The sequence below is a fragment of the Propithecus coquereli genome, unplaced genomic scaffold (assembly GCF_000956105.1).
Source record: "Propithecus coquereli isolate 6110/MARCELLA unplaced genomic scaffold, Pcoq_1.0 Scaffold358, whole genome shotgun sequence".
In the NCBI taxonomy this organism is placed as follows: Eukaryota; Metazoa; Chordata; class Mammalia; order Primates; family Indriidae; genus Propithecus; species Propithecus coquereli.
In genome coordinates, this window is record NW_012149263.1 from 646038 (window position 1) to 671239 (window position 25202).

The following is a 25202-nucleotide window of genomic DNA, read 5'->3' on the forward strand; positions in this document are numbered from 1 at the left end:
TTGTTGCCCGGGCTAGAGTGAGTGCCATGGCATCAGCCTAGCTCACAGCAACCTCAAACTCCTGGGCTCAAGCAATCCTTCTGCCTCAGTCTCCCGAGTAGCTGGGACTACAGGCATGTGCCACCATGCCCGGCTAATTTTTTTTCTGTATATTTCTAGTTGTCCAAATCATTTCTTTCTATTTTTTAGTAGAGACGGGGTCTTGCTCTTGCTCAGGCTGGTCTCGAACTCCTGACCTTGAGCGATCCACACGCCTCGGCCTCCCAGAGTGCTAGGATTACAGGCGTGAGCCATCGCGCCCAGCCCCCATGTATGTTTTTTTCTGTTCTATATTAGTGTAGCTCTTTACTTCGGTGTAGAGGAACACTCAACATGTATGGTTCTTCCTTTTTATTCTGGAAACTCCAAGTGCCAGTATTCTAGGTTGTCTGTCTTTTTAAAACAGAGAAATTTAAAATGTGTAAATGTTTTATATATATAGAAAACAATTAACAAGCAGGTAAGTCTTTTTTCCAGGGTTCCTAAAATAAGGTAGTGCTATGTCAGGTTGTGCGTTCTCTTCAAGACAGTTAATTTAGGCTTTCAAAATTTTGGGCTGCTCACTTTGTTATACAAACAGTCCAGGACCTGTGGTTTATATCTAATGCTTAAATGGTTTCTCGATACATTTTAGGTGTGGGGTTTTTTTCCCCCCGGACGGGGCCCCTCTAGGTGTGGGGCTTTTTGCTGCTGCTGTTTAAATTTTGCTAGTAACTCTAGCATCCTCTTGTACCTACCGGTCACTGTTTTTGTTGCAGGCAACATCTAGACTGAGAGAAAGAGGCTGCGATGGTCGCCTGGCAGGAATTGAAGTCCAACAGCTCTTTTGTTCTCAGAGTGCAGCAATTCCCGATCACCAGCTAAAAGAGCTGAACATAAAAATTGATAGTGCTTTGCAGGTAAGTTTTTCAGAACTGACATGCTGATATCCAAGGGATAGAAACGAGAGGAGGAGTTAAAATTGTGATGTTGAACCAATTAGAAAAGACAATAAAATGGTAATTGGTCTCAAATCTTTTAATAACTATAGAAATTTTAAATTTCTGTTTCCATTGGACTTTGTCATGTTGTAATCTGCTATACAATCTTGATTCTTGGAAATAATTTATTTGCAGGCATATAAAATAGCTCTGGAAAGCTTAGGCCACTGTGAATATGCAATGAAAGCTGGCTTCCACCTGAATCCAAAGGCAATTGAAGCAAGTTTGCAGGTACGCTTTTCTTTCTGGTAGCTCTTGGGACCTGTGGGAGCCATTCACACAGTTAGCCTTAATGAAGTGTTTTGACAGATGAGCCATGGGTCACCTCTCCTCTCCCATCCAAACCTTTTCCAGGGCTGCTGCAGCGAGGCGGAAGCCCAGCAGACGGGGCGAAGGCAGACACCCCCGCAGCCCATGCAGTGTGAGCTTCCCACCGTCCCCGTGCAGATAGGATCGCACTTCCTGAAGGGTGTCTCCTTTAATGAGTCGGCCGCCGACAATCTGAAACTAAAGACGGTAGCTTTCCATGGGGTTCCAGCAACCAAGCATGAACTCGAAAATAAAGTTGTTAAGGGAAACTTAAGGACTTATAAAGAATGTTGATTAAAGAACAAAACAGGGCCAAGCACGGTGGCTCACGCCTATAATCCTAGCACTTTGGGAGGCCAAGGCAGGAGGATTGCTTGAGGCCAGGAGTTTGAGACCAGCCTGAGCAAGATCAAGACCCCATCTCTACAAAAAGTAGAAAAATTAGCTGGATGTGGTGGCAAATGTCTATACTCTCAGCTACTCAGGAAGCTGAGGCAGGAGAATTGCTCGAGTCCAGGAGTTTGAGGTTGCAGTGAGCTATGATGATGCCATTGCACTCTTGCCTGGGTGACAGAGTGAGACCCTGTTTTAAAAGAAAAAAACAAAAACAAGGCCGGGCGCAGTGGCTCACGCCTGTAATCCTAGCTCTCTGGGAGGCCGAGGCAGGCGGATTGTTTGAGCTCAGGAGTTCGAAACCAGCCTGAGCAAGAGCGAGACCCCGTCTCTACTAAAATTAGAAAGAAATTAATTGGACAACTAAAAATATATAGAAAAAATTAGCCAGGCATGGTGGCACATGCCTGTAGTCCCAGCTACTCGGGAGGCTGAGGCAGGAGGATTGCTTGAGCCCAGGAGTTTGAGGTTGCTGTGAGCTAGGCTGACGCCACGGCACTCTAGCCCGGGCAACACAGTGAGACTCTGTCTCAAAACAAAACAAAACAAAACAAAAAAAAACCAAAAACAGAAGCCAGGTACAGTGGTGTGTAACTATAGCCCCTTTTTGGCATTTGACAACTAGGGGAACTGAGGCCTGAGGTCACATAACTAGAAAGTAGTAAAGCTGGAATTTGAGCTTTTGCAGCCTGTTTCCAGAGCCTGCGTACCTGACCACTTCGTCATCCAAAATAAAGTCGAGGTTTTGATTGGTGTTTACTTTTACTGGATGATTTTGTTTCCTTACTTGGAGTGATTTGGAATTTCAAAATTCCTCAACTAATTGGCACCAGCAGATTGCTAAATAATTCTGTATTTTGTGCTAGTACAGAAATCACATGTGCATATTATCTTGCATGTATATCCGTATCTGGCCATTTACTCCACTGGGTTGAGGAAATCTCTGAGGGTGACTCATGATCATTACTAAGTAAATTCAGGCCTGGCACAGTGGCTCACACCTGTAGTCCAGTGCTTTGGGGGGCTGAGGCAAGAAGATTCTTTGAGGCCAGGAGTTCAAGACCAGCCTGGGCAAACATAGCAAGACCCTGTCTCTATGAAAAATAAAATAATAAATAAAAAATTAGCTGGGTGTGGTAGCACATGCCTGTAGTCTCAGCTACTCTAGAGTCTGAAGTGGAAGGATCATTTGAACCTAGGAGTTCGAGGTTGCGGTGAGCTATGATCTTGCCACTGTACTTCAGCTTAGGTGACAGAGTGAGACCCTGTCTCAAAAAAAAAAGGATACGATTAGGGTGTCAAAAACTTTTAAGGATGATTGTGTCAATGCATTTCTACAAATTTGGAACCTTGGATGCCTTTGTCTTGAGGTGTGAGCTCTCTTCTTGTCGATCTGTAGCATACGATGTTACAGCTGATGAAGGAAGCCGGCTGCTGCAATGGAATCACATCCAGGGACGATTTTCCTGTGACCGAAGTACTGAACCAGGTGTGCCCGTCCACATGGCGGGGTGCCTGCAAGACCGCTGTGCAGCTCCTGTTTGGCCAGGCCGGACTGGTAAGTGAACGTGTGTGGTGCACGGTAGGAGAATAGAGAGACGCGTTTCCAGCAGGTGAGGATGTGGTGCAGGCGCACAAGTGAAAATTCTGAGCAATTTGAAAAGATTTCAGTGCTGCAGAATTTAGACCAGATAGGAAAGGGAAAAGAAGAGCAGCATTTAAAAAATCTTTTTTTTTCTTTTACAGGTTGATAATATGTATTTGCAGGGAACTTAGTTGCAAAGTGATATTGTAGGCGTTTTTCATTCTAAGGAAACATTTACATTAGTAGCGATGTGACAGGGCCTCTTGACCTGGCCCCCTGCTCAGGAGCTGCACTGGATGTTGGTGCTCAAACACGCCGCGCTGCTTTCTGTCTCGGGCCTTTGCACTTGGTGCCCTTTACCTGAAAATACTCTTTTGTCTGGTCTTCATGTGGCTCACTCTCATCTTCCTGGTGTCAGCTCCCTCGACCACACTGGGATAAGTAGTGACTCCATCCAGTCACTTGGTATCTCAGCTCTCTGTTTATCTCCTTCTTAGCAATAAAATAACGCTATCAACTAAAAAATAATGATTTTCGGCCAGGCGTGGTGGATCACACCTGTACTCCTAGCACTTTGGGAGGCCTAGGCAGGAGGATTGCATGAGGTCAGGAGGTTGAGCTTGCAGTGAGCTATGATGGCACCGCTGCACTCGAACTGGGCAACGGAGCGAGACCTGTGACCCTGTCTCAAAAATAAATAAATAAAATAAATAATGGTTTGGTTTTTTCACCTTTCAGAGAAAAAAAAAACAAAAACTTTTGCTGAAGGTTGTGTAGGGTCAGGTCAACATCTGAAATCACCATTTAGCTTTTTGTTTGGCACCATTAACCTGTAGAACCTTATGTACTTGATCTTACTTTCTAGTAAGTGACTACTTTTTGAAAAGATACAGCATTTCAGTCAGAGGTTAGAGGAAGCTAATTAGAAAATAAGAACATTAAAGAAATGTTTTTTAGTGCGATTCCTACTTTATTCATGAAAAGAACAATTGGGAGGATGTTGTCCTTTTGTTTCAAGCAGCCGAGGGCTCAGGTGGCCCAGCTCAGGTTGGAGCTGCCTTGTAGAGGACTAGACGAGGGCCTGTCCACAGTGGTGCGTTACACTTCCTTCAGGATCTGTTCCTCAGTGTAGGAACCCCGAGAGAAATAATAAACCACACATGCCCCGCTGAAATGTGGAAGAGCCCACTGCCTTTTTTTTTTCTTTCCTGATCCTTAGAACCTATGAAAAGCCCACTGTCTTTAGGAGATTGATCCATACTCCCTAATACCATTTAACTGAAACTAGAAGAACCATGCCAATGAGTTCTCCAGAAAGGAGTTTGCAAAATAAGGCAGATGGACACCTAGGCTGTTTTGAGAAAACATCGTAGGTTTAAAAAAAAGTTCCATGTTACTCAGAGAGCAGAAACTTATTCCTAGTTCCCTACCCGTTGATTGCAGGGTACCCTCGTGTGTGACTGACAAAGAATCTTTAGAGGTTATGGTTCTGGGGGGTAGGAGGAGAGAGGAAACACCTGTGTGGTCCAACAATGGCTGTTCCTTGGACAGGAAGATTTTTCTGAAGGTCATTGCAGACCAGCTGTGAGAACTCTGTTTACAGCAGTGGAAATCAGCTCCATCAGAGGCTGAATTTGGAATCATGATAAATAACTCTGCATGGCTTTACCTGTTCTGAAATATTACAGATTTGGTTTTAAAGTATTTTATGATTTTTTTTGAAATTCTTTTAGTTATTTGAAAATATATTTATCACTTTGTCAAACTCTTTCGATTACCTAGGATACTATATCATCTGTGTAGTATTAAGGACTTTTCCTCAAAATAAGAGGAAATCATTGAAAGAAGGGTTGGGTCTTCCTCTGTTCTGAAGTAGTAGTTCAGTTTTCATTGACGGTTGAGGATAAAATAATCTTTAAAAAAGTTTCATCCACTACTGGCTTATACATTACAAGAGGTTTTTCTGAAGCATCGGTTTGACTTTTAATGACATTTTTGCTTCTTTTAAGTGTATAGAGTAAAAAATACTAAAACAAAGGAAACAAAGTAATTCCTAAATAGCATATTTATAGTTTTGGAAAAGTGCTAGATTGCCAAGTTCAGTAAATCTCACACCTAGAATTTGGTTTCTCTTGATTGACGTGTTTTTGGTTTTTTTTTTTTTTTTTTTTAAGATGGGGTCTAGCTCTGAAGGATTATTGTATTCAGTGTCTTCATTAATTGCTGTTGTCTTTTGGGGCCCCTACTGGCCGTGCTTGGCATGACTGCACTGCCAGGGGAATAATTCTTGCCAAAGTCTCCTCAGCATTAATAGGCTCAGGTATTGGATTTGTTTGTGATCCGTTTTCCTCTCTGAAAGCTGGTTGTTGTTTTTTCTGTTAGGTGGTAGTCGACACGGCACAGATTGAAAATAAAGAAGCCTACGCCCCCCAGATCAGTTTAGAAGGCTCCAGAATCGTGGTTCAAGTCCCGTCCACATGGTAATGTGACTCTTACTTTAACAGAAGCTTAAGCTCTGGTCGAAGTTCGCACATTTGAAATGATTGCTTTTTGAAAAAAACAACCTATACGTGCAGGTTTATAGTCAGCAGTGTATGTTACTGGAATGTATTGTGATTATTGGTCCACGATGAGGAAGCTGAGATGTCTGAAAAATAGTCTTCTTGACCACAATGTAACTAAAATATTACGTACTCTTGGATCATAATGAGCAAGTGGCATTATCTTTGTTGCTAAGTCTACAGCTTTTAAACATAGTGTATCATTTTTCTAAGTCACCCAGTGTTTCTTTAAAGGTATATAGAGAACATAGAATTCCTTCTCCTCTGTTCCAACTACAGCCTTGATGATCTTGAGCTCATGTCATTACACACTCAATGTCTTTGCAAATCTGGGACAAACTGAGCCATTTTCAGTTATTTACTTATATTTGTAACACTTATAATGGATAAAGGATTATTTTTCATTTATACTTTTTTAAAAAGCTCCTATAAATCAGTAAGAAAATGGGCAAGGGACATGAACAGGTAAGTCAAAAAAGAAGACATACGATCAACAAATAGATGAAGAAAATGTGTAACTTCACCTAATAATTAAAGAAAGACATAGTAAAGAAACTATATGATATCATTTTGCCCAAAATATTGTTAAATTGTTTTAGAGTAACGGTACTAAATATTGTGACAGTACTGGTTTGGGTCAGACTACAAAAACAGGCAAAAAGGTTATTGAATAGAGAATAAATACAGCCTTTCTGGAGGACAGTTTATTATATCAGAAAGCTAAAATAAGGGATATAATCTCAGCAATGCCATAATTTCACCTCTAAGGATTTATCCTTGTGCTTACAGATTCAGCTATAAGGATCAGCATCATAGCTTTATTAATAAGCAGTAAATGGCTGGGCATGATGGCTCAAGCCTGTAATCCCAGCACTTTGGGAAGCTGAGGCAGGAGTATCGCTTGAGACCAGGAGTTTGAAACGAGCTTGGGCAACACAGTGAGACCCCGTCTCTGCAAAAAATTAAAAAAGCCAATGGGGTATAGTGGCACACACCTGTAGTCCCAGCTACTTGGGAGGCTGAGGCAGGAGGATCGCTTGAGCCCAGGAGTTCGAGGCTGCAGTGAGCTGTGATCAGGACACTGCACTACAGCCCAGGTGACAGAGCGAAGCCCTATCTTTAAAAAATAAAATAAATGGGAAAAATTAAACATATATTGAAAGACATTTGCTATTAAAATTGTAATCTAGATGAATAATTATAGAGAGAATATTGAAATCATGAGGAAGAGGGAGAATAGTAAGAGAGAGAGACACTGTTGGTACCTGTGTGAACTAAAATAGTGGTTGAGTAACAAGCCGTATTTAAACCACTTATTCTCTAAATGTGAGAACACGATTCTGCCAAAGGTGTTTAGACCCTGTTGATGTATTAAGTAAGGGTATCAGTTCACTTTGTGTCCCCAACCCTTCCTTCTGTGAGTTTTCTCCAGCCAAAATTTTAATTTGATTGTTGGGATGGTATATTGTGTCCTGAAATTGATGGTAATTTATATGCATTATCTTCATTTCTACCAAACAGTTAAACAAAAGCTCGCTTTTCTGTAAGATTTTTGTGTTCCTAAATTGTTAAATTGTTTCTTCAATTCAAGTTTTCATTGAAAAATATTAAACTTACTTAGGATTCTCATTTTGAAGCAAACAGTTTGAACTTTCGGATAGTTGAGTAAATATAAACAGCTAGTACTAAAACAGGTTAACATTTCAGTTTACTTCCAAAACTCTGCTGTGTGGTTGATTTCCTCAGTAATTCATTGCAGCTCTGTGAAAAAGACCTTGTAGACTGAGATTCCTTGCAGAGGCTCCCTCTGCTGGCTGCTTTTGGTAACAATGTAAAATTTTAGTGTTTTGTTTTGTTTTTGTGTGTGTGTGTGCTTGTGAGACAGGGTCTCACTCTGTCACCTGGGCTAGAGTATAGTGGTGAGATCATAGCTCACTACAATCTCAAAGTCCTGGGCTCGAGCAATCCTCCTGCCTCAGCCTCCTGAGAAGGTGGGACTACAGGCACACACCACCAGCCGTGCCCGGCTAATTTTTTTTATTTTTTGTAAGGGCGGGGTCTTTGCTATTGCCGAGGCTGGTCTTGAACTCCTGCCCAAAAGTGATCCTCCCGCCTCAGCCTCCCAAAGTGCTAGGATTACGGGCGTGAGCCACCATGACTGGCTTGCAAAAGTTTAGTTTTTTGTTTCTTTCAAATTACAAAATATTTGGGATATGCTGCTAAGCAAGTAAAGAAAAACAAAACAAAACAAAAAAAACAAATTACAGAATACTGTATATGTACTTTTTGGGAAGAATTCAAACAGAAGCGATTGCTGTACTCCACCTTCAGAAAAGTGATACTGTTAGCAAAGCAAGTCAAGAATTTATTAGGTGCTTTGCTTTTGTGTCCAGCTGCCAGACATGGTTTTTCCCAAACAGTAATACCTTACTTACTTTTTTAAATTGTCATATTTTTTGTATTTAAGCTATTCATTCATTCTTTCCTTCAACAAATATTTGCTGAATACCTACTATGGGCCAGACACGGTTCTGGGCTCTGGGAAGTTAATCATGAGCAAGACAGACAGGGTCCCTGCCCCTCGAGGCGCTGTCTTCGTAATGGAGAGGGAAGCAGGGACAGCTGATGAGCACGACAGATGAGTGCAAACACTGGCAAGTGTGTGAAGGAAATAAGAACAGAGTGGCAGTATATGACAGAGAACAATTAGGGTCGAGATGGGCAGGTCAGTCAGGAGGAGCTCTGCGATCTGAGAGGAGCTTGCCGTGCAGAGAGAAGGCGGGGAAAGCGACCGGGCAGAAGGAGCAGCAAGTGCCAGGCCTGGGGAGTGGGCCGGCTGGATGGAGGTGTGGTAGGTGGTGAGAACATGTGGAGTCATAGAAGTCAAAACACGTGGGGCCTTGAAGGAATTGGGTTTTTATCTAAGAAGAGGTAGAGGGTTTAAAGCAAGTCTTGGTGATTTGTCAACACAACGGATATAGTCTCTATAAGGGCATTTTATTGATCAGCTCTCGAGACTGATGAACAAAATAAAAATGCCAATAAATTGGTTTTTCAGAAAGAGAAATTATCACTAGAAAGTATACCAGTGCTTTCTGCATGACCAGCAAATGCTTTCCTGGTGGGCAAACACGTGGCCAGCCGTTTTGCAACTAGAAGTTGGCTTGGGAGCACAGAACAACTGTGTCCTATAATCAGGGACTCCAGGCTGAGAGGATTGTGGGCACTGAGCCTGGGCCAGGTTCAGCAGCCAAGATTCTGTCCCACGTGTCCAGGGTCTGATTGGGCACTGACAGTGCTTATCTTGTCGCTCACCTTTTCCTGTGCTTCTGAGGCTGGCCAGCTCTCGTCTCATCCTCAGACGTATTTCCTCTCAAGCCAAAGTCATGTTGGGTAGTGCTGCTGCCTCTTTAGGGTGACTTCACAGTGTTGATTTCACCACTTAATGCCCAGGAACTGGCAAACGTCTTCCTGGTGGGCCTGTGCAGCTCAGACAGTTCTCTTGATGGAGAGTGGAGCTCAGGGGTAAGGTCTAGGCTGGCGAAGGAAATGCAGTAGTGTAGGGATGGTCTGTAGAGCGGCAGTACTCTAGGGACAGGGGACGAAGGCCGGGGGTACTTTACCATATAGAGGTGTTGGGTGAGAAGAGGAGCAAGAGGCGTTGGCAGAGGAGACCAAAAAGGAGCTGCCAGGGAGGTCGGAGGAAAATTGAGCAGGTGTGGGGCCATCAGATCTAAAGAAGACGTTGTTTCCAGGAAGAAAGAAACATTGCAGACTGTTGCTGAGAGATTGAGTAAGGTGGACAAAGGTAACTGACCTGTGATTTTGGTAAGATCTCAGTTGGATAAAAGCTATTTTAGTGGCGTTAGGGGATGAAAGCCTGATCAGAGTGGGGTGAGAAGGAGGAGACAGTGTGTCTGGCTGAGGTGGGAGTGGAGAACTGGGGCAGTATCTGGAGGGGGATGTGGGGCTAAGAGAGGGTGATCGTCAGGCTGGTTCGTTTGCCAAAGGGAGTAACGGGAGAGATGGGTGATTACAGAGGGTTGGGAGGGCAGGAGGGCACATGGCACCCAATGCTCAGGTGCCAGCCCGCGGCAAGAACAGGACACTTCTTGTGTTAGGACAGGAGGGCAGTAGGGTGTGCAGACACAGATGAGGTGAACTGGTGGAATTAGCGGTGAGGGGAGATGAAGTAGCTGTCAGCTGCTCGCAAGTATTTTCTCAGTTTAGCGAGAGTTGAGATAGAAAGGAATCGAAGATGCGACAGGGATATCAGACCCGTGAGGAGAGAGGATGAGGGGTGAAATAGTCATCTTGGAAAGGAGTAAAATCAGTTCATGGGACGGCCATGTTCCTTGCTTGCCTTAAATTTTCAGTGAGTCAGATGGCAGGCCGTGACAGTTTTTCCCTCTACTGACTCCCGGTTTCTTAGGTATAGGCATGAAGTGCTGTGGAGGAAAGGAGGGGGACAGGAGCTCTGTGGAAAAGAGTTTGCAAAGGAGCAGATACTGTGCCAGACCGCGCAGCAGGGCAGAGACCTGGCGTTGGCCAGAGAGGCGTTAGGGCCCCTGGAAAGAGCCTCTTCACTGAGTCCTTCTCTCCCTGGTAAACTCCAGATGGAAACCAAAACTGTTTTCCTCTACTCACACAATGCTTCTGACACCAAACGTGGGTTTTCCACACCAAGCAGTTCTCCAGTTTTCTGTGGACACTGGGTATCCTACAGTATAATTCTTTTTCTTTTTTTTCTCCTTTGTAGACCCAAGGAGCCTACAATATAGTTCTGATACTAACTACCCAGAGTTAGTACAGACCCCACAGGTTAAGGGCCAGTCTTACAAGACTGCTTCCCACTTTAGATGCCAATAACAAGTCTCAGGTTGTCACCTGACTTCTGACCAGCCCTCTGTAAATCAGGGGGTTCCCATAACCTCCTGCTCAGGTTCGATAGTTTGCTGTAAAGGCCCCTGAACTGAGGGTGACATTTACTTTCATTTACTGGTTTGTTGTAATATAAAGGACATTACAGCAGATACAGAGGAACAGCCAGATGAAGAGGTGCATAAGGTGGGTGTGTGGGAGGGGCACAGAGCTCCCCTGCCCTGTCTAGGTGTGCCACACTCCCAGCAGCTTATTTGTTCACCAGCCTGGAAGCTGTGGTTTAGGGATTGTTATGGTGGCTTCATCATGTAGGCATGATTGATAATTACCTCAGTCTAGGGCTCTCCCCTCTCCACTCCCTGGAGGATGGGGAGGGTGAGGCTGGAAATCCCAGGCTTCTAATCCTGGCTTAGTGTTTCTGGTGACCAGGCCCCCATCCTGAAGCTACCCAGGAGCCCATCAAAAGTCATCTCATTAGGAAAAAAAACACTGCTGTCACCCCGGAAATCCCAAAGATTTTAGGAGCTCTGTAACAGCAACTGGAAACAGAGACCAAATACATATTTCTTACGTCACAAGACCCTAGGCCTTTCCTCCTACTTTTGCAGAACAGTGAGTTCCAGCATTAGCCCTGTTACTCTCTAGATGTTCTTATAGTTATTGAATTTTTATTGGGGGCCAAAAGTACATGAAAGTTGTAGCCTTCTCTGTGAGGCCTGCTTGAAACACCTTTGCAGAGAGGTACAGCCAAAACAGATGCAGCCCGGTTTGTGCCTAGGTGCCTGAAAGAAGATCCTGCCACCATGTCCCTACTGCAGAGAAGCCTTGATCCTGAGAAGACCCTGGGTCTGGTGGATGTGCTCTACACTGCTGTGCTGGACCTGAACCGCTGGAGAGCAGGGAGGTCGGTGTCTGCACCAGTCCCTTGAATTGGCTGTGTGAGTGGTTTGCACTTAGGTCCATACCCGGGGACAGTGTGACCACACACAATTTCACGTATGCTCACGTCACTGATAGTATGTGGGTAAATAAAGCAATATAGAGAATTTTCAGTAACTTTTTATTTTAGAACAATTTCAAATCTGCAGAAAAATTGTAAGAATATAGTACAAAGAATTGCTGTACACCTTTTATCCAGATTCCCCAATTTGTTAACGTTTTTGCCTTTATTTTGTCATTTGAAAGGAAGTCCATCAAGAGGACTTTTAACCCAACTCATGTTCTCCTTATGAACTCAGAGCAGAGAAATGTTTAGAAAATTTACTTATATCCTTCATGAAATTTACATACATCTGAAAGTAGCCAACAATGGCCAGGTTATCTCTTTGTGAACTGTTAACTTCAGAATTGCTAGGGACCTGAAATACGAGGGCTGTCCAGAAAGTATCCAGCCATTGTTAATATAATGACTCGTGTTACGTGGCTGGATACTTGCCAACAGGCCTCATAGCTAGTCCTGCCCCCTCTCCCTTTCTTAACCCATGAGCACCCAGAGGCCCAGAACAGTGAAGCAGCTTCTCCAGGTTCACCCCAGCCATCGTCTGCCTCAGCTTCTTCCCCGTGCCCTCTCTGTCCATAGGGTTCTCTGTTAGTACAGGAAAAAAGTGCTCAGAAAACTGTGGAAGTAATAGCCATCTGTTCCAGCAACAGTGGTGCACGATATCCCCAGGTCCTCTCCCACCACCTCCCTCTGCTTTGTGGACTTGTCCGTTGTCCCTCTGCTGGACCGCGTAGCGCTCAGTCCCTGTTCCTCGGCACGAAGGTAACCTGTGCCAGTGGCGTCCCCCCCTGTAGCCATGCGTAGCTCTCCCGCACGCCGTTTGAGGGCTTCGCTCACTCAGACGCCTCAGAATTATAACGTTATTGTAATGTCACAGTTTCCACAGCCCTGTGTTAGGTGTTGCAGATTACGTATTCTCAAAACCCTTGGGCATTCGTTCATTTAGCTATGAAATAAGTGAATCTCATGCCAACTAGAGAGGTCTTTCTTGTTTTCAAAGTCTTTCTTAAATAGAAAGATGTCCATTTTATTCTCCAATTTGTGTATTTGTCCTTTTTTTAAATAAATAAATTTCTGTTTAAACAGAGAACAAGCTTTACCCTGCATACAGATCCAGCTTCAAAGGGAAATCTGTGACTTTGGGAATCAGGCCGACCTGCCTTCCGGAAATGGAAACAAATCTTCGGGTGGCCTGCAGAAGACGTTCTCCAAACTGACCTCCCGGTTCACCAAGAAAGCTTCATGTGCCGGCTCCAGCAGCAGCACCAATTATTCCATCCAAAACACCCCTTCCAAAAACGTCTTCATAGCCGGGTGTTCAGAAGAGAAGGCCAAGATGCCCGGTAGTATTGACGCCAGGTTGCAAAACATTCTGAACATCGGTCATTTCCCTAGGACTGCAGACCCTGCACAGTCAGCTCAGAGTTCCAGTAATCCAGTGGCCAATGGCTTTCTCATGGAGAGACGTGAGACCTTCCTGCATGGGGACGATGGCAAGGACGAGAAGGGTATGAACTTACCAACAGATCAGGAAATGCAAGAGGTAATAGATTTTCTCTCAGGCTTTAACATGGGCCAGTCACATCAGGGCTCTCCGCTGGTGACAAGGCGTAATTCTGCTGCCACAGCCATGGTGACTGAGCACAAGGCAGGAGCCATGCAGCCACAGCAGCCGTCACTGTCAGTGCCCCCTCCGCCACGGCCACCCCAGGCCGGGGCACACACGCCTCTGACACCCCAGCCAGGACTGGCGCCTCAACAGCAGTCCCCAAAGCAACAGCAGCCCCAGGTCCAATACTACCAACACCTACTCCAACCCATTGGATCGCAGCAGCCCCCACCCCAGCCTCGGGCACCTGGGAAGTGGGTACATGGCTCATCCCAGCAGCCAGCACAGACCGTTGGAGCAGGCCTATCTCCTCTTGGTCAGTGGCCCGGCATGTCTGATCTCAGCTCTGACTTGTACAGCTTGGGTCTGGTGAGCAGCTATATGGACAATGTGATGTCGGAGGTTTTGGGACAGAAGCCGCAGGGACCTAGAAATAACACCTGGCCAAACCGTGACCAAAGCGACGGAGTCTTTGGAATGTTGGGAGAGATCCTGCCTTTTGATCCTGCAGGTACGTGAGGCCTCCACACCCCTTTAACCATTTCACCGTGAACTCTAGTGCTCAGGACTTCACAGGCCTGGCTGCCACAGCCTCGCCTGTGAAGGTTAGATAACCAACCCCTCTTCAAGACCCTTCCGCACTGTGGAGACAAACGTGGGGCAGGTCTAGCAAGAGTGGGAGACAGTGATGAGAAGGAGCCTGAAAAGGTAAGTGGAACTGTTTTTCCCATGTTCTAGAGAGCAGGACCGGGGCTGACAGAAGTTCCTGGAATGGCTCAGTGTCCCATAGTTCAGGTGGGCTCCAGGCTGGGCCCTGCTATTCTTGGGAGCTGTGGGGCACTTTTTCCCTGACGACATAACCTGTTCTCCTGATTCTTTTTTTTCCCCTAAACTGTAGGACCTGTGAAAGGTGGCAGGGTACCGTCCTGCCTCATGAAATACACCTTCTCCTGGCTTAGACAGTGTGAAAATACCACCAGAGTCATCTTAAGAAATCAGAGAAAGAATTTAGAAACAAAACAAAAATAAACTAGGAAGAGGAATTAAGGGAAAAAGCCAAAATTAAGTAAATTAAAAAGAAAAATACAGTAGAAATTAGTAATCTAAAAGGAGGATCTTTGAAAGACCAGTGAAATAGACAAATCAATTTATTATGAGCATGAGAAAGCAGAGAGAAACCAAATTGGGCAATAGAAAGGAGAAACAACTACAAACATAGGAATTAAAAGCACTTTAAGAGAGTACTGCTGGCCATGGTGGCTCATGCCTGTCATCCTAGCAATTTGGGAGGCCGAGGCAGGAAGATCGCTTGAGGCCAGGAGTTTGAGGTTGCTGTGAGCTAGGCTGATGCCGTGGCACTCTAGCCTGGGTGACAAAGTGAGACTGTCTCAAAAAAAAAAAAAGGCACATCTCTTTGCTTATAATAGAATTGAAAAAACTTCCCCTAAAAAACTTCTAGAATTAGTAAGAAAATCTGATAAGGTAGGTAGATGCAAACTCCTTTATCTAATTTAGCAGAAGGCATACAGAAGTAAAAAATATATTCCATTCATGGGGGAATACTGTGAAATATTGTAAATAAGTATAACAAATATTTTTATAAGCGAATACCACCAGAAGAGGAAATTCCTTGCTAAAACACCCCAGCATTAACTTTTAAAGGAAGGAAGTGTCTTCTAAAAATTATGTCTTGTAAAAATTCCTCATACTGCTGCTCGTGCTTTCCTGTTCTTGCTTCCCTTGGGTGGGTGGATGTAGAAAACCTTGTACTTGCACCCCTGGGCCACAAGAAGGGTAGACAGTTCTTCCCTGCTATGAAAGAGCAAGCCCGTCTGGCTGCCACCAACTGGGGTAGGCATGGCACATTTTCACAATTGGTGATAAATTGTACGTTTTTGGACAGTCGTGTAACTCAATCCAGAATACAGTGTTTGGCAGAATTTTACTGTACTTGACTTCTGTCCAGACCCTGACAACTGTTATGTCTTTAGCCTACAAATCATTTTTCTTCTGGGTGTTCTTTTCTAACCCTCAAGTCCATGATGTAGCCTAATATAGACCCCACCCCAAGGGCACAAGATGTGCACAGTCCTTTGTGCAAATTAACGAGGGGTGCTCCTCTGGACAGGTGAATTAGAGAAGGCGCCCTCTAGTGCCCCCTCTGAACAGGGGGCGTGGCTTGACTAACTCTGGTATCAAGGCCTCTATTTCAGCCCCTGTTCTCTCCCCTGGTGTGGGTGTCTTTGTGCTGGGCACAGCTGGCACAGCCATGGTCCTGTGCCAGTGCCCTGAGAACAAGCTGATAATGGGATTGTGCCCTAGTATCTATCCTGATTTGAAGCTAAAAAGTAGGCACTACTGAGTCCTATTTGATTGGTGACCCATAGATGCTTTCCTGCCATATCTTTTTGTTTGACACTTTCTCTAAATGCCATCTGTGCTCCTTTGCTCCCACTTGTACTGCCCTGCACATCCTTACTCAGCTCTGTCCAGTATGTTTCCAGCCACCTCTTGAAGCGTTCTAAAATCGCATCTCATTCTTTGCTGCTCTTATTATTTTCAGACAGAATGAGCAAGTCTCCTGTCCAATATCCAGAAAAATACTGAATCAAAGCTTGGATCAGGGCCGGGCACGGTGGCTCACGCCTGTAGTCCTGAAACTCTGGGAGGGACTAAGGCAGAAGGATCGCTTGAGCCCAGGAGTTTGAGGTAGCAGTGAGCTATGATCATGCTGCTGCACTCTAACCAGGGTGACAGAGTGAGACTGTCTCAAAAAAAAAAAAAAATGCAGGTTGGCTCAAGCAGGAACGGTATATATCCTCTATCTGGCTGGCGCTGATGCTTTGATAGCTTCCAGTTGTCAGCCAAAGTCATCATCTGATTTTCTAAGTTGTTACCTAATAACTCTAGGTACATAGCACCAAGACATTGGATAATTTTTTAATTTTTTATTTCAGGGTATCATGAGGGTACAAACATGGTTATACTTTATGTCTTTGCCTCACTCAAGCGAGGGTTAAAGGCATGCCCTTCCCCCCTACAGTGCTCCCCGTGTCCTTTAGTTGCAGGTTTACCCCCCTCCCCAAATCCCCCAAATCCCCGGAGAGTATTACTGCCATGTGAGCACCCTAGTGTTGATCAGTTAGTGCCAATTTGATGGCGAGTACAAGTGGAGCCCGTTCTTCCGCTCTTGTGGTGCCTCACTTTGGATAATGGACCTAAGTTTAATACAGGAAATTATAAGAGGTTCTAGATCACTGATACTGGATAATTTTAAAGTAACTAGTATTTGTCTTTAAAATCTGGTCATGGATAAATCAAATCATCTTTCTCTCTTTCTGTCTGTCTTTCGTACTCAGCCTGCCTCTGTCCTGGGCAAAACCCCTCCTGACAGCCCCGGCACACACCACACCCCAGGGTCAGACCCGTGTGCTGAAAGCCCCATCTCACTGTAGCAGGGTGCTGGGCAAGGCCTACGCCCGCCTCTGTGGGCCACACGCCTGGCCGCTCCTCCCCACTTCCACTGTATGTGTGACCAGCACATTCTCGGAGGGTAGCGAGGGAACCAAGAGGCCAGGTTGGCCCCAAACCCCGTTTGTTCCTTTGTCTCAACACAGTGGGTTCAGACCCGGAGTTCGCGCGCTACGTGGCAGGAGTGAGCCAGGCCATGCAGCAGAAGCGGCAGACCCAACACGGCCGCCGTCCAGGCAACCCCCGGGGCAACTGGCCGCCCATGGACGACGCCCACCGGACCTGGCCTTTCCCGGAGTTCTTTACAGAAGGGTGAGTGCCGGGGTACAGCAGGGAAGCCGAGAGTGGGACTTGAGTGTCCCCCATGGGGTCTATGAGAAGAGAGCCTCCCTGCGTTTGTGCATTCTTGTCAGGCAGTTCAATTTCAAGCCCCCACATGAGAGAGTGACACGCGGATCTGCAGGGGATCAGAGTTCTGTGACTGACTGTGAGATGCCAGGTGGTGTGATGTGTCCCTGTGAACACACCATTGGTGTAAATGCATAATTTTCAAGACGGATTCTGTAGTGCTAGACAAAGATATTGTTTGATGGTGTTTGTAAAGCAATCCCATGTTGAGCACAGTCTTCATACTGAAATGAGCACGGCTGTGAAACCCGTGTGATTTATGGGATGCTATCAGTGTAGCTACGAAAAGCAAAGGTTTATGGTTCAGATTCCAGTGTGTTGAGGAAATTGTGGATTTTTATCATAAACAAAACTGGGGATTTTTCACATCTTACATTGCTACCTGGTTAATAAATCTGGATAACTAAAGACCATCTTAATTTTTTGTTTTCTCTAAAGTGAATTTTACATACAAACTGCAGGCTTCTTAGAGGAATAAAGGGAAGTGATGAATATGTATTGCTTTTGAAATAAGGGCAAGAAGGAAAACCTTAAGTTTTTAGAAGGGAGAGACAGACCACTATTTGGTTATGAGTACAAGGTAAGGACTGCTCTTTTAGGGCTGGGGTGGAGGGTCAGGGCTGGCCTCGGGTCTGTGCAGCCAGTGTCCACGCTGGCTGCAGGAGGCCCTGGACCAGCTTCTCCCTTTGGCTTTCAGGGATGGCCTGCACAGCGGTTGGTCAGGCGCTCAGGGAGATTCAGCCAGCTCGAGTGATGAGACGTCCTCGGCCAATGGAGACAGCTTGTTCTCCATGTTTTCAGGGCCTGATCTCGTTGCTGCTGTCAAGCAGAGAAGGTAAGAAGAGATTCCTAAACCAAGGGGAGGAGAGAGGGGAGCGCGGCCTAAAGAACACCTTCAGGAAGTGTTTTCCACAAGGAAGAGCTGGCCTCATCTTCTGAGGCCTCTGTGGGGCCACCACACAGGCTTGCGGCCCAGGTGACTTAACATTGGGTCGAGTTTTTGCTGGCAGAACAGTCTTACGGCAGCCCGAAATACCAGTGTGATAGGTGAGGGAGGATTCAGGAGACAGGGTCTGTGCCTTGCAGGAGGCAGCCCTTTCTTTGGGAGGAACAGGGCCAGGACAACCAAGTTCTAACTTGGACTCACCGATAGGCTCTGGAACCCCAGACGAGGGCCTGGCCCTCTCTGACCCTCAGTTTCTTTGTCATAGGTGGTACTGGATAAAATGACCTCTGAATGGTATTTTAAAGTTGAAAAAAGGAGTAATATAGCATACTGAGATCTGAGAATGTTTCAAAAGTAGTCACAAAAATTAAAATGGGCTGTGAACTAAGAGAAGAGTTTGGTTAGAAAGAAGTAGACAGACTGCTATGGGTTGAGGAAGCCGAGTCCAGAGGTGGCAGACTAAGGGACACGGGCAGGACTGGAGAGCGTGCAGGGCTCGCCGGGCACCAGAAGCCGTGCCGTGGGATGGGAAGGGAAGCTCGGTACACAGCTGCGTGTGCCAGGGTCAGTCTTCACTGGATGAGCAGTGGGGAGCGGGTGCGGACAGACGGAAGGGTGCCTGAGTCGGGGTACGCAGAGTAGTAAAGGAGGTGATGCCCGTGATGGGTCACCGGCCCGAGTTAGGATACTCTCTGTAGGCCAGGCCCTGGCCTAAGCACTTTACATTCATTTTTCCACTTGATTGTCACAACCACTATATTTACTTGCTAGATCTGCCATAACAAATTACCACAGACGGGGTGGCTTAAACAGTAGGTATTTATTTTCTCACAGTTATGGAAGCTAAAAGTCCGAGATCAAGATGTTGGCAGGGTTGGTTTCTTCTGAGATCGTCTCCTTGGCTTGTCATGGCCACTTCTCCCTGTGTCTGCCTTCCCTTAGTGTATCTGCGTCCTAGTGTTCTCATAAATCATACTGGATTAGGGCCTCGCCTAAGGACCTCATTTTAACTTAATTACCTCTTTAAAGGTCCAGTCTTTAAATACAGTCACATCCTGAGGTCCAGGGGGTTAGGACTTCAACATGAATTTTGGGGGTACACTATTCAACCCATAACAACCACCTGATGAGTCCTATTTTATCCCCAATTAATAGGTGAGGAAACTGAGGCTCAGAGAAGTTAAATTCATTCATTCTTTCATTCAGTGGCACCTGTCATGTACCAGGCGCTGGTGGTGTAGGTGCAAACAAAACAAAATCCCCTTCTTCTTGGAATTCGTATTCTAGTGAGAGAAGGCAAATAAAAAAGAAAACATTAAATAAGTTGGGCTGGGCGCTATGACAAAAAATACAACAGGGTGTGAGGTGGAAAATGCAAGAAACAGGTGGATTTTCTATTTTCAGAACGGCAGCCAAGGGGGCCCCCGATGAGCAGAGAGCTGAGCAAAGTGAGGGCGCAATGGGAGGGAACAGGCGGTGGGGAATGTGCGAGGGGGTGACACGCGCGTTTTCAGCCTGAGCTGCTGGGTGTCGGGGTGCTGGGAACTGAGATGGGGGACTGCAGGAGGAGCAGGTTTGAGCCGGGCTAGAGTGTAAGACTCCTGTTTTAGACGTGCAGTTGGTTAGACATCTAAGAAGTCACTTCTAGCACCACTTCTGCAGAGACTGCCGTCCGCATGCAGGAGTGCTGGCTCCGATCCCGCCAAGCCTGCCTTTTTATTCAGTGTCGCAACAAACTTTTTCATGTTGTTATGGTAGTAAAACCAATGGGCTTTTGGGTTTTTTTCCCCTTTTTTTTCTTTTCTTTCTTTTTTTTTTAGACAAGAGTTTCACTCTGTCACTTGGGCTAGAGTGAGTGCCGTGGCGTCAGCCTAGCTCACAGGAACCTCAAACTCCTGGGCTCAAGTGATCCTCCTGCCTTGGCCTCCCAGAGTGGTAGGATTACAGGTGTGAGCCACTGCACCTGGCCTGGGCTTTTGTTTTTAAGTCACATATTGCCGATACATGGTGAACAGTCAGTATCTGCTGAATAAATTAACAGAAGGCTAAAGGTGGTGGACTCAGAGCAACTGAAAGAAGCCTGTCTTCATGCCTGCCACCCACGCCGCCAGACCTGCCTGTGCTGGCTCTTTGGGAGTGCACCACTCAATGCCGACTCCCCTTATCCCCCTGGATCCAAGGCCCCCCACCTAGAACCAGCGCCCAGAGACACCAGAGCCAAGCAGCTAGGGTGTCCCCTGCAGGTGGGCTGGACAGGAAGCTGGGTGATCACTGCTCTGAACTCTTGGTTCTTTCAGGAAACACAGCAGTGGAGAGCAGGAGACCAGTACACTGCCCTCGCCGCCTCTCCTCACTACGATAGAGGACATGAACCAGGTATCGCAGCTGGCTCGTGGGTACAGACCGTGGGCCAGTTTCCACAGCTTCAGTTTTAAGAGGGCCGCGAAGTAATAAGGGGTCCTCTTTGTGGTGAATAACTTTTTTCTCATGATTTTTTCTAAATGATTAGCCAGCTCAGCTGACTCAGAACCGCATGTAGAGGAAGCTCTAGGGCTGAGCTGTCCAGTATGATAGCCGTTTGCCACCTGTGGCTAAATAAATTTAAATTAATATAAATAAAACTTTAGTTCCTCAGTTGCAGTAGCTGTATATAGCGAGTGGCTACTGTACTGGACAGTGCAGGCAGAGAACATTGCTGTCGTCGCCAGCAGTCCTGTTGGACAGGGCTGTGGGAGGGGGTGGTGCTCTCACCTTGTCTTCGAGGTGGGACTAAGGGCCAGAGGTCTGGGGAAGTGGGAAAAGATAAATCACCAGAAATGCCACTAAGGACTCTTTTCTGTTTCTCAGGATAACAAAACCAAAACATGGCCACCCAAAGCACCCTGGCAACACCCTTCCCCGCTGCCCGGCACTCTGCCCAGCCCAAGCGCACCACTCTATGCTGTCGCCAGCCCCGGCAGCCAGTGGAACGACACCATGCAAATGCTGCAGTCCCCAGTGTGGGCTGCGACCAGTGACTGCAGTGCCACCTCCTTCACCTACGTGCAGCCCCCACCACAGCCCCCGCCCCCACCAGCACACAAGGCAGTACCCAAGGCCTTCAAGGCTTTCCCTGGGAAGGCTGAGCGCAGGCCGGCTTACCTGCCCCAGTACTGATCGAGGGCCAGCCTGCTTGCGTGCCCAGAGCTGTTGGGGTGAGTGTCCCCGCCCTAGGGCCAACTAGCTGACACCAGCCCCCCAGAGGACCAGTGTACCCCTGTCCCAGGGAGAGTTCCTTGGGGACAAGGGTGGTTGGCAGCTGCCTTTAAAGCCTGGCTTCTCAAACTTTGGAGGTATCAGACCCCTGGAGAGCCAGCCGTAGACAGAGGTTTCTAACCCTCAGGATGCTGGAGAATCTGCATGCTTAGTAAGCACCTCAGTGGTTCTGATGCAGGCAGCCACCAGCCACACTTTGAGAAACACAGCTCGTGGGTTTTTAGTCCTGCTGTGTGTTGGGAAGGCATCAGGCCTGAAGGCTTAGAGCAAAACTGACCATTCTTCTGAAACCCTCTCCTCCTCCTCCCTTCACACCTTGAGTGATGACCACACCAATCACTGTATTTTATAGCTATTTTTTCACGTAGGTTTTTAGTTAAAACATCTCCTGCCTAACATGCATTGAATATTTTAAGGTAACAGATATACTGGCTGGAGGTTTGTTCAACACTATCTTTATTTAAGCTTATATAAAATGGGCAAAGTGTAGAATATTTGTGAGCAGAAGCAGTCACCTGGGCTTTCTGTGGGTGGGCAGCCCGGTGCCCCCCAGCAGGACCCGGGGAGTGCAGTGTCTGCCAGATTCACAGCAGCAGCATTGTAAAACTGACGGCGGAGGCGTATTGCCGAAGGCGCGCGGCGCGCGGAGATGAGCGGCTGGCTGCCGTGGTGTGCAGGGCAGAGCTGCACCTGCTGCCCCCGGGCCCTTCCCCGCATGGCCAGAGGCACCGCTCGGTGCTCAGAGCGTGCGGGCGTGGTCAGGGGCTGCACAGAGACACCTGCACCTGAAACTGCAGTGACATTGTGAGCTGGCTCAGAAGACAAACCAATTAAGATGTAGAGAGAAACTAAAGTCTTTTCTTAAAAAAAAAAAATCCACCTCATTTTCAGTTAACATGTGCCATGAAATAGATAACATCCTGTGGATTTAGGAGTATTTTCCAGCCAGAATGGATCCAGAAGAATTGAATGGTGCTTCAATCGAGAAATAATAATAAATATATCTATATAGAATAGACATATCCCACTGTATAGTAATTGAGGTTACAGAAAGTTCTTTATATAAAACTTATTTAAATTTTTCATATTTCATCTTTGAAAAAGTCTAATTGAGAAAAATCCATAATATTTTCTGGTATGAAAGTTTGACAGTATTAATATTTTTTTTTATATTTTCTTAAATCATTAAACCATTTTAATATATGTTAACTACTAATAAATGGTTTATTCTTTCTAGCTCCACATAAGCTTTTCCAGCAAAGATTGTAATAACACATTTATGTTCTCATTTTTCTACAGATATAAGTAAATTTATATTTAAAAATACCAAAAAGAATAAATATATATATATATATGTATGTACACGCGCGCACACACACATACACACTAATTGTAGAGGACCCTGAGGGTGTCTGAGCCCAGCCACCTGAATCTGTAGTACTGTGTTGTCGGCTGTTCCCAGGCCTTGGGCGTTGTCTTCTGTGCTGTGTGGGGATGCCGTTGCTGCCTGTATTTATGATTTCACCGCGGGTTCTGAGCATTCACCTACCATGTTTACAGAGAACTATTTTGTATATAGACCTTTTCAGGCACGTGCTTTGCACCGACCCCGTGTGGCTCTCGTCTGTGTTAGCTGTCAGAGTGTGCACACTAATCTCTGTTAAAGTCGTTTGTGGCTGTTTTACTTGTAAGATAGTTTTCTATTTCCTCCAGTAATGTGTCCACAGTACCCTGTATTTCGAGTTCTATTACACTGAAGTACTCGTGTTTTAATAGTGCCTCCCCAAAGACCTCACCTTGGACAGAGGTCGGTCCTTGATGCCCCAGCGCAGTTGACATCGCTAATTGTCACTTTCCAGTTTGTTCTTCTCTATTAAGGAAGACGTTTTTTAATTGCATCTCCATGGGCGGTGAGACTGTGTGAAGCTGTCTGTGTGGTCTCTATGTAGGTGCTGTGTTCCCAGCACCACCTTGCTCTGAACACTGGTAATTCCAGGTGCTGCGCTCGGCAGAGGGGTCTCGCCAAAGCGCATGTGTGTGCGTGTGTGAATGTGTGTCCTTTGCATGGCCGGGCGTGGCTGCCTTGCTCGGGCATCAGCAGGACATCGTGTGAATAGTTACAATGCTTCCAAACTGGAACTCTACATTTTGTATCTTTTAAAGCTCCTATAAGTAAAATAACTATTGGCTTTATTAAAAATATACATTTAATAATACTTTGTATCTTTGTTTAAAATGAACAGCAGACACCATGTCAGAAGCCCTGCCTGACTCATTACTTTGAGAAGCTGCACATGAGTTGGTTTTTAAGTCAGCTTGTTCCCTGATTCTGAGACTTACAAGGGGAAGGTCACTTGGGATAGTCAGGTGAGCGGGAATGGATGGGCAGGAAGCAGAACCACCAGCCACATCTCCTGTCTTGGCTTCCCTAACGACATAGATGGTTTAAGCCTCTGCACGAGTGGAGCCAGCACAGTGGCAAAGGAGCCTGTCTCTGGAAGGACGCAGGCTCGCTCTTTGGGCTGGGGTCTGCCAACACCCACATCCTGCCAAACCTGGGTGCTCTGACCTGCCCAGCCAGCCTGTCCAAAAAGCAGACCCCGGAAGGAGAACTTGTTTCACCCTCTCCCCACACCCAGGACCCAATCTGTGGCAGAGAGACCCTGCCTCACAGGCATAAGAAGGACCTTTCTCACTGGATGATGCCATCCCGCTAGGCAGGAGAACCACAAAGGGAGAGTGGGTTACAGGGGAATTTCAACTCATTTTGATTGACAGAAAGAAAGCTCTTCATTGAAACTTTTTTTCATGAATTTAGGAAAACGCAGTAATTTATAGCCTGCGAGTGTAAGTACCACTTCAGCTTCTTTCTGCTGAGACGCCTTGAGGCTGAGCATGGGGACGAAGTTCTAGAACCTTCCAAATGCACCTCAGAACAAGGTTGCTTAGTAACAGCCATGTTGCATGAGTGTGCTAAGGAATACACTGGAAGTTTGTATTAAAATGCTAGCAGGAAAAGAAGTACGTATCTTATTCAAGTTGTGTTCCCATTTCACACAAGCACCCAGTGCTGGTCACTGGCTTTGATTCACAGCAGTGGTGCAGACAGGAGTGGAGTCCTGTCTCCCTGGCTGTGAAACCGGATGGGTGGGGTGGAAGCAGAACAGATGTTAGACCTGAGCTCCTAGAGGGTCCCTGGAGGCCTAGGCCCCCTCTGAGAAATGGGGGACACACAGGCAGTTGGGAGGCTTGAGACCCTCCTTTTCCACTTGGGGGTTCCTTGAGAGTGGGGCTGCCAGTGTGGGGGGGTAGGGGGTGTAGCTGAAATGCTGCATGCCAACCATGTGGCCTGTGCATTGTGTGGCCACTGCTGTGACCCTCCTCCTGATCTGGAGACAAAGGAAATAAACCTTTCCCAGTGGTCAGCTCCTCACCTGCTACATAGCCACGTACATGGACAGCGTGACCGGCTGCCTCCCAGGGATATGTACCCGTGAGCCTGAGGAACCTCCAGGGGCGGGCTCCCGGAAGGAACACATGCGCCGAGCCATACAGCTGCACGGGGGAGGCTGGCTGGGCCCGGGCCTCTGCGTATGTGCGAGGGGACTGGATGTGGGTTGTGGTGGGATGCCGAGTTGGGTGTGTGGGCCTAGGTGCGGGAGAAGAATTGTTTCAGGTGTGTCACCTCATTTCAACATTTACTAATGTCGCCTAGAGGCCAGGCCCTTGCTAAGAGCCAGGACTGCAAAGATGACGCAGTCCCTG

At 46.5% G+C, this 25202-nt stretch overlaps 1 protein-coding gene across 3 annotated transcripts in view; it reads left to right on the forward strand.

Moving 5' to 3' along the window:
• KIAA0355 (KIAA0355 ortholog) overlaps window positions 1-22076 on the forward strand; it is a 49329-nt gene extending 27253 nt beyond the window's left edge. For 2 of the 3 annotated variants that reach the window (XM_012651530.1, XM_012651532.1), the window contains 12 exons: window positions 798-938; window positions 1155-1250; window positions 1374-1535; window positions 3121-3279; window positions 5689-5786; window positions 11527-11652; window positions 12835-13868; window positions 14096-14152; window positions 16975-17140; window positions 17934-18071; window positions 20480-20558; window positions 21030-22076. In XM_012651530.1, the coding sequence (XP_012506984.1) occupies window positions 798-938; window positions 1155-1250; window positions 1374-1535; window positions 3121-3279; window positions 5689-5786; window positions 11527-11652; window positions 12835-13868; window positions 14096-14152; window positions 16975-17140; window positions 17934-18071; window positions 20480-20558; window positions 21030-21338 (2565 nt within the window). In that variant the 3' untranslated portion in view covers window positions 21339-22076. The remainder of the gene's footprint in view (window positions 1-797; window positions 939-1154; window positions 1251-1373; window positions 1536-3120; window positions 3280-5688; window positions 5787-11526; window positions 11653-12834; window positions 13869-14095; window positions 14153-16974; window positions 17141-17933; window positions 18072-20479; window positions 20559-21029) is intronic. The other variant, XM_012651531.1, reaches the window with a different exon arrangement.
• Window positions 22077-25202: the final 3126 nt, after the last annotated feature.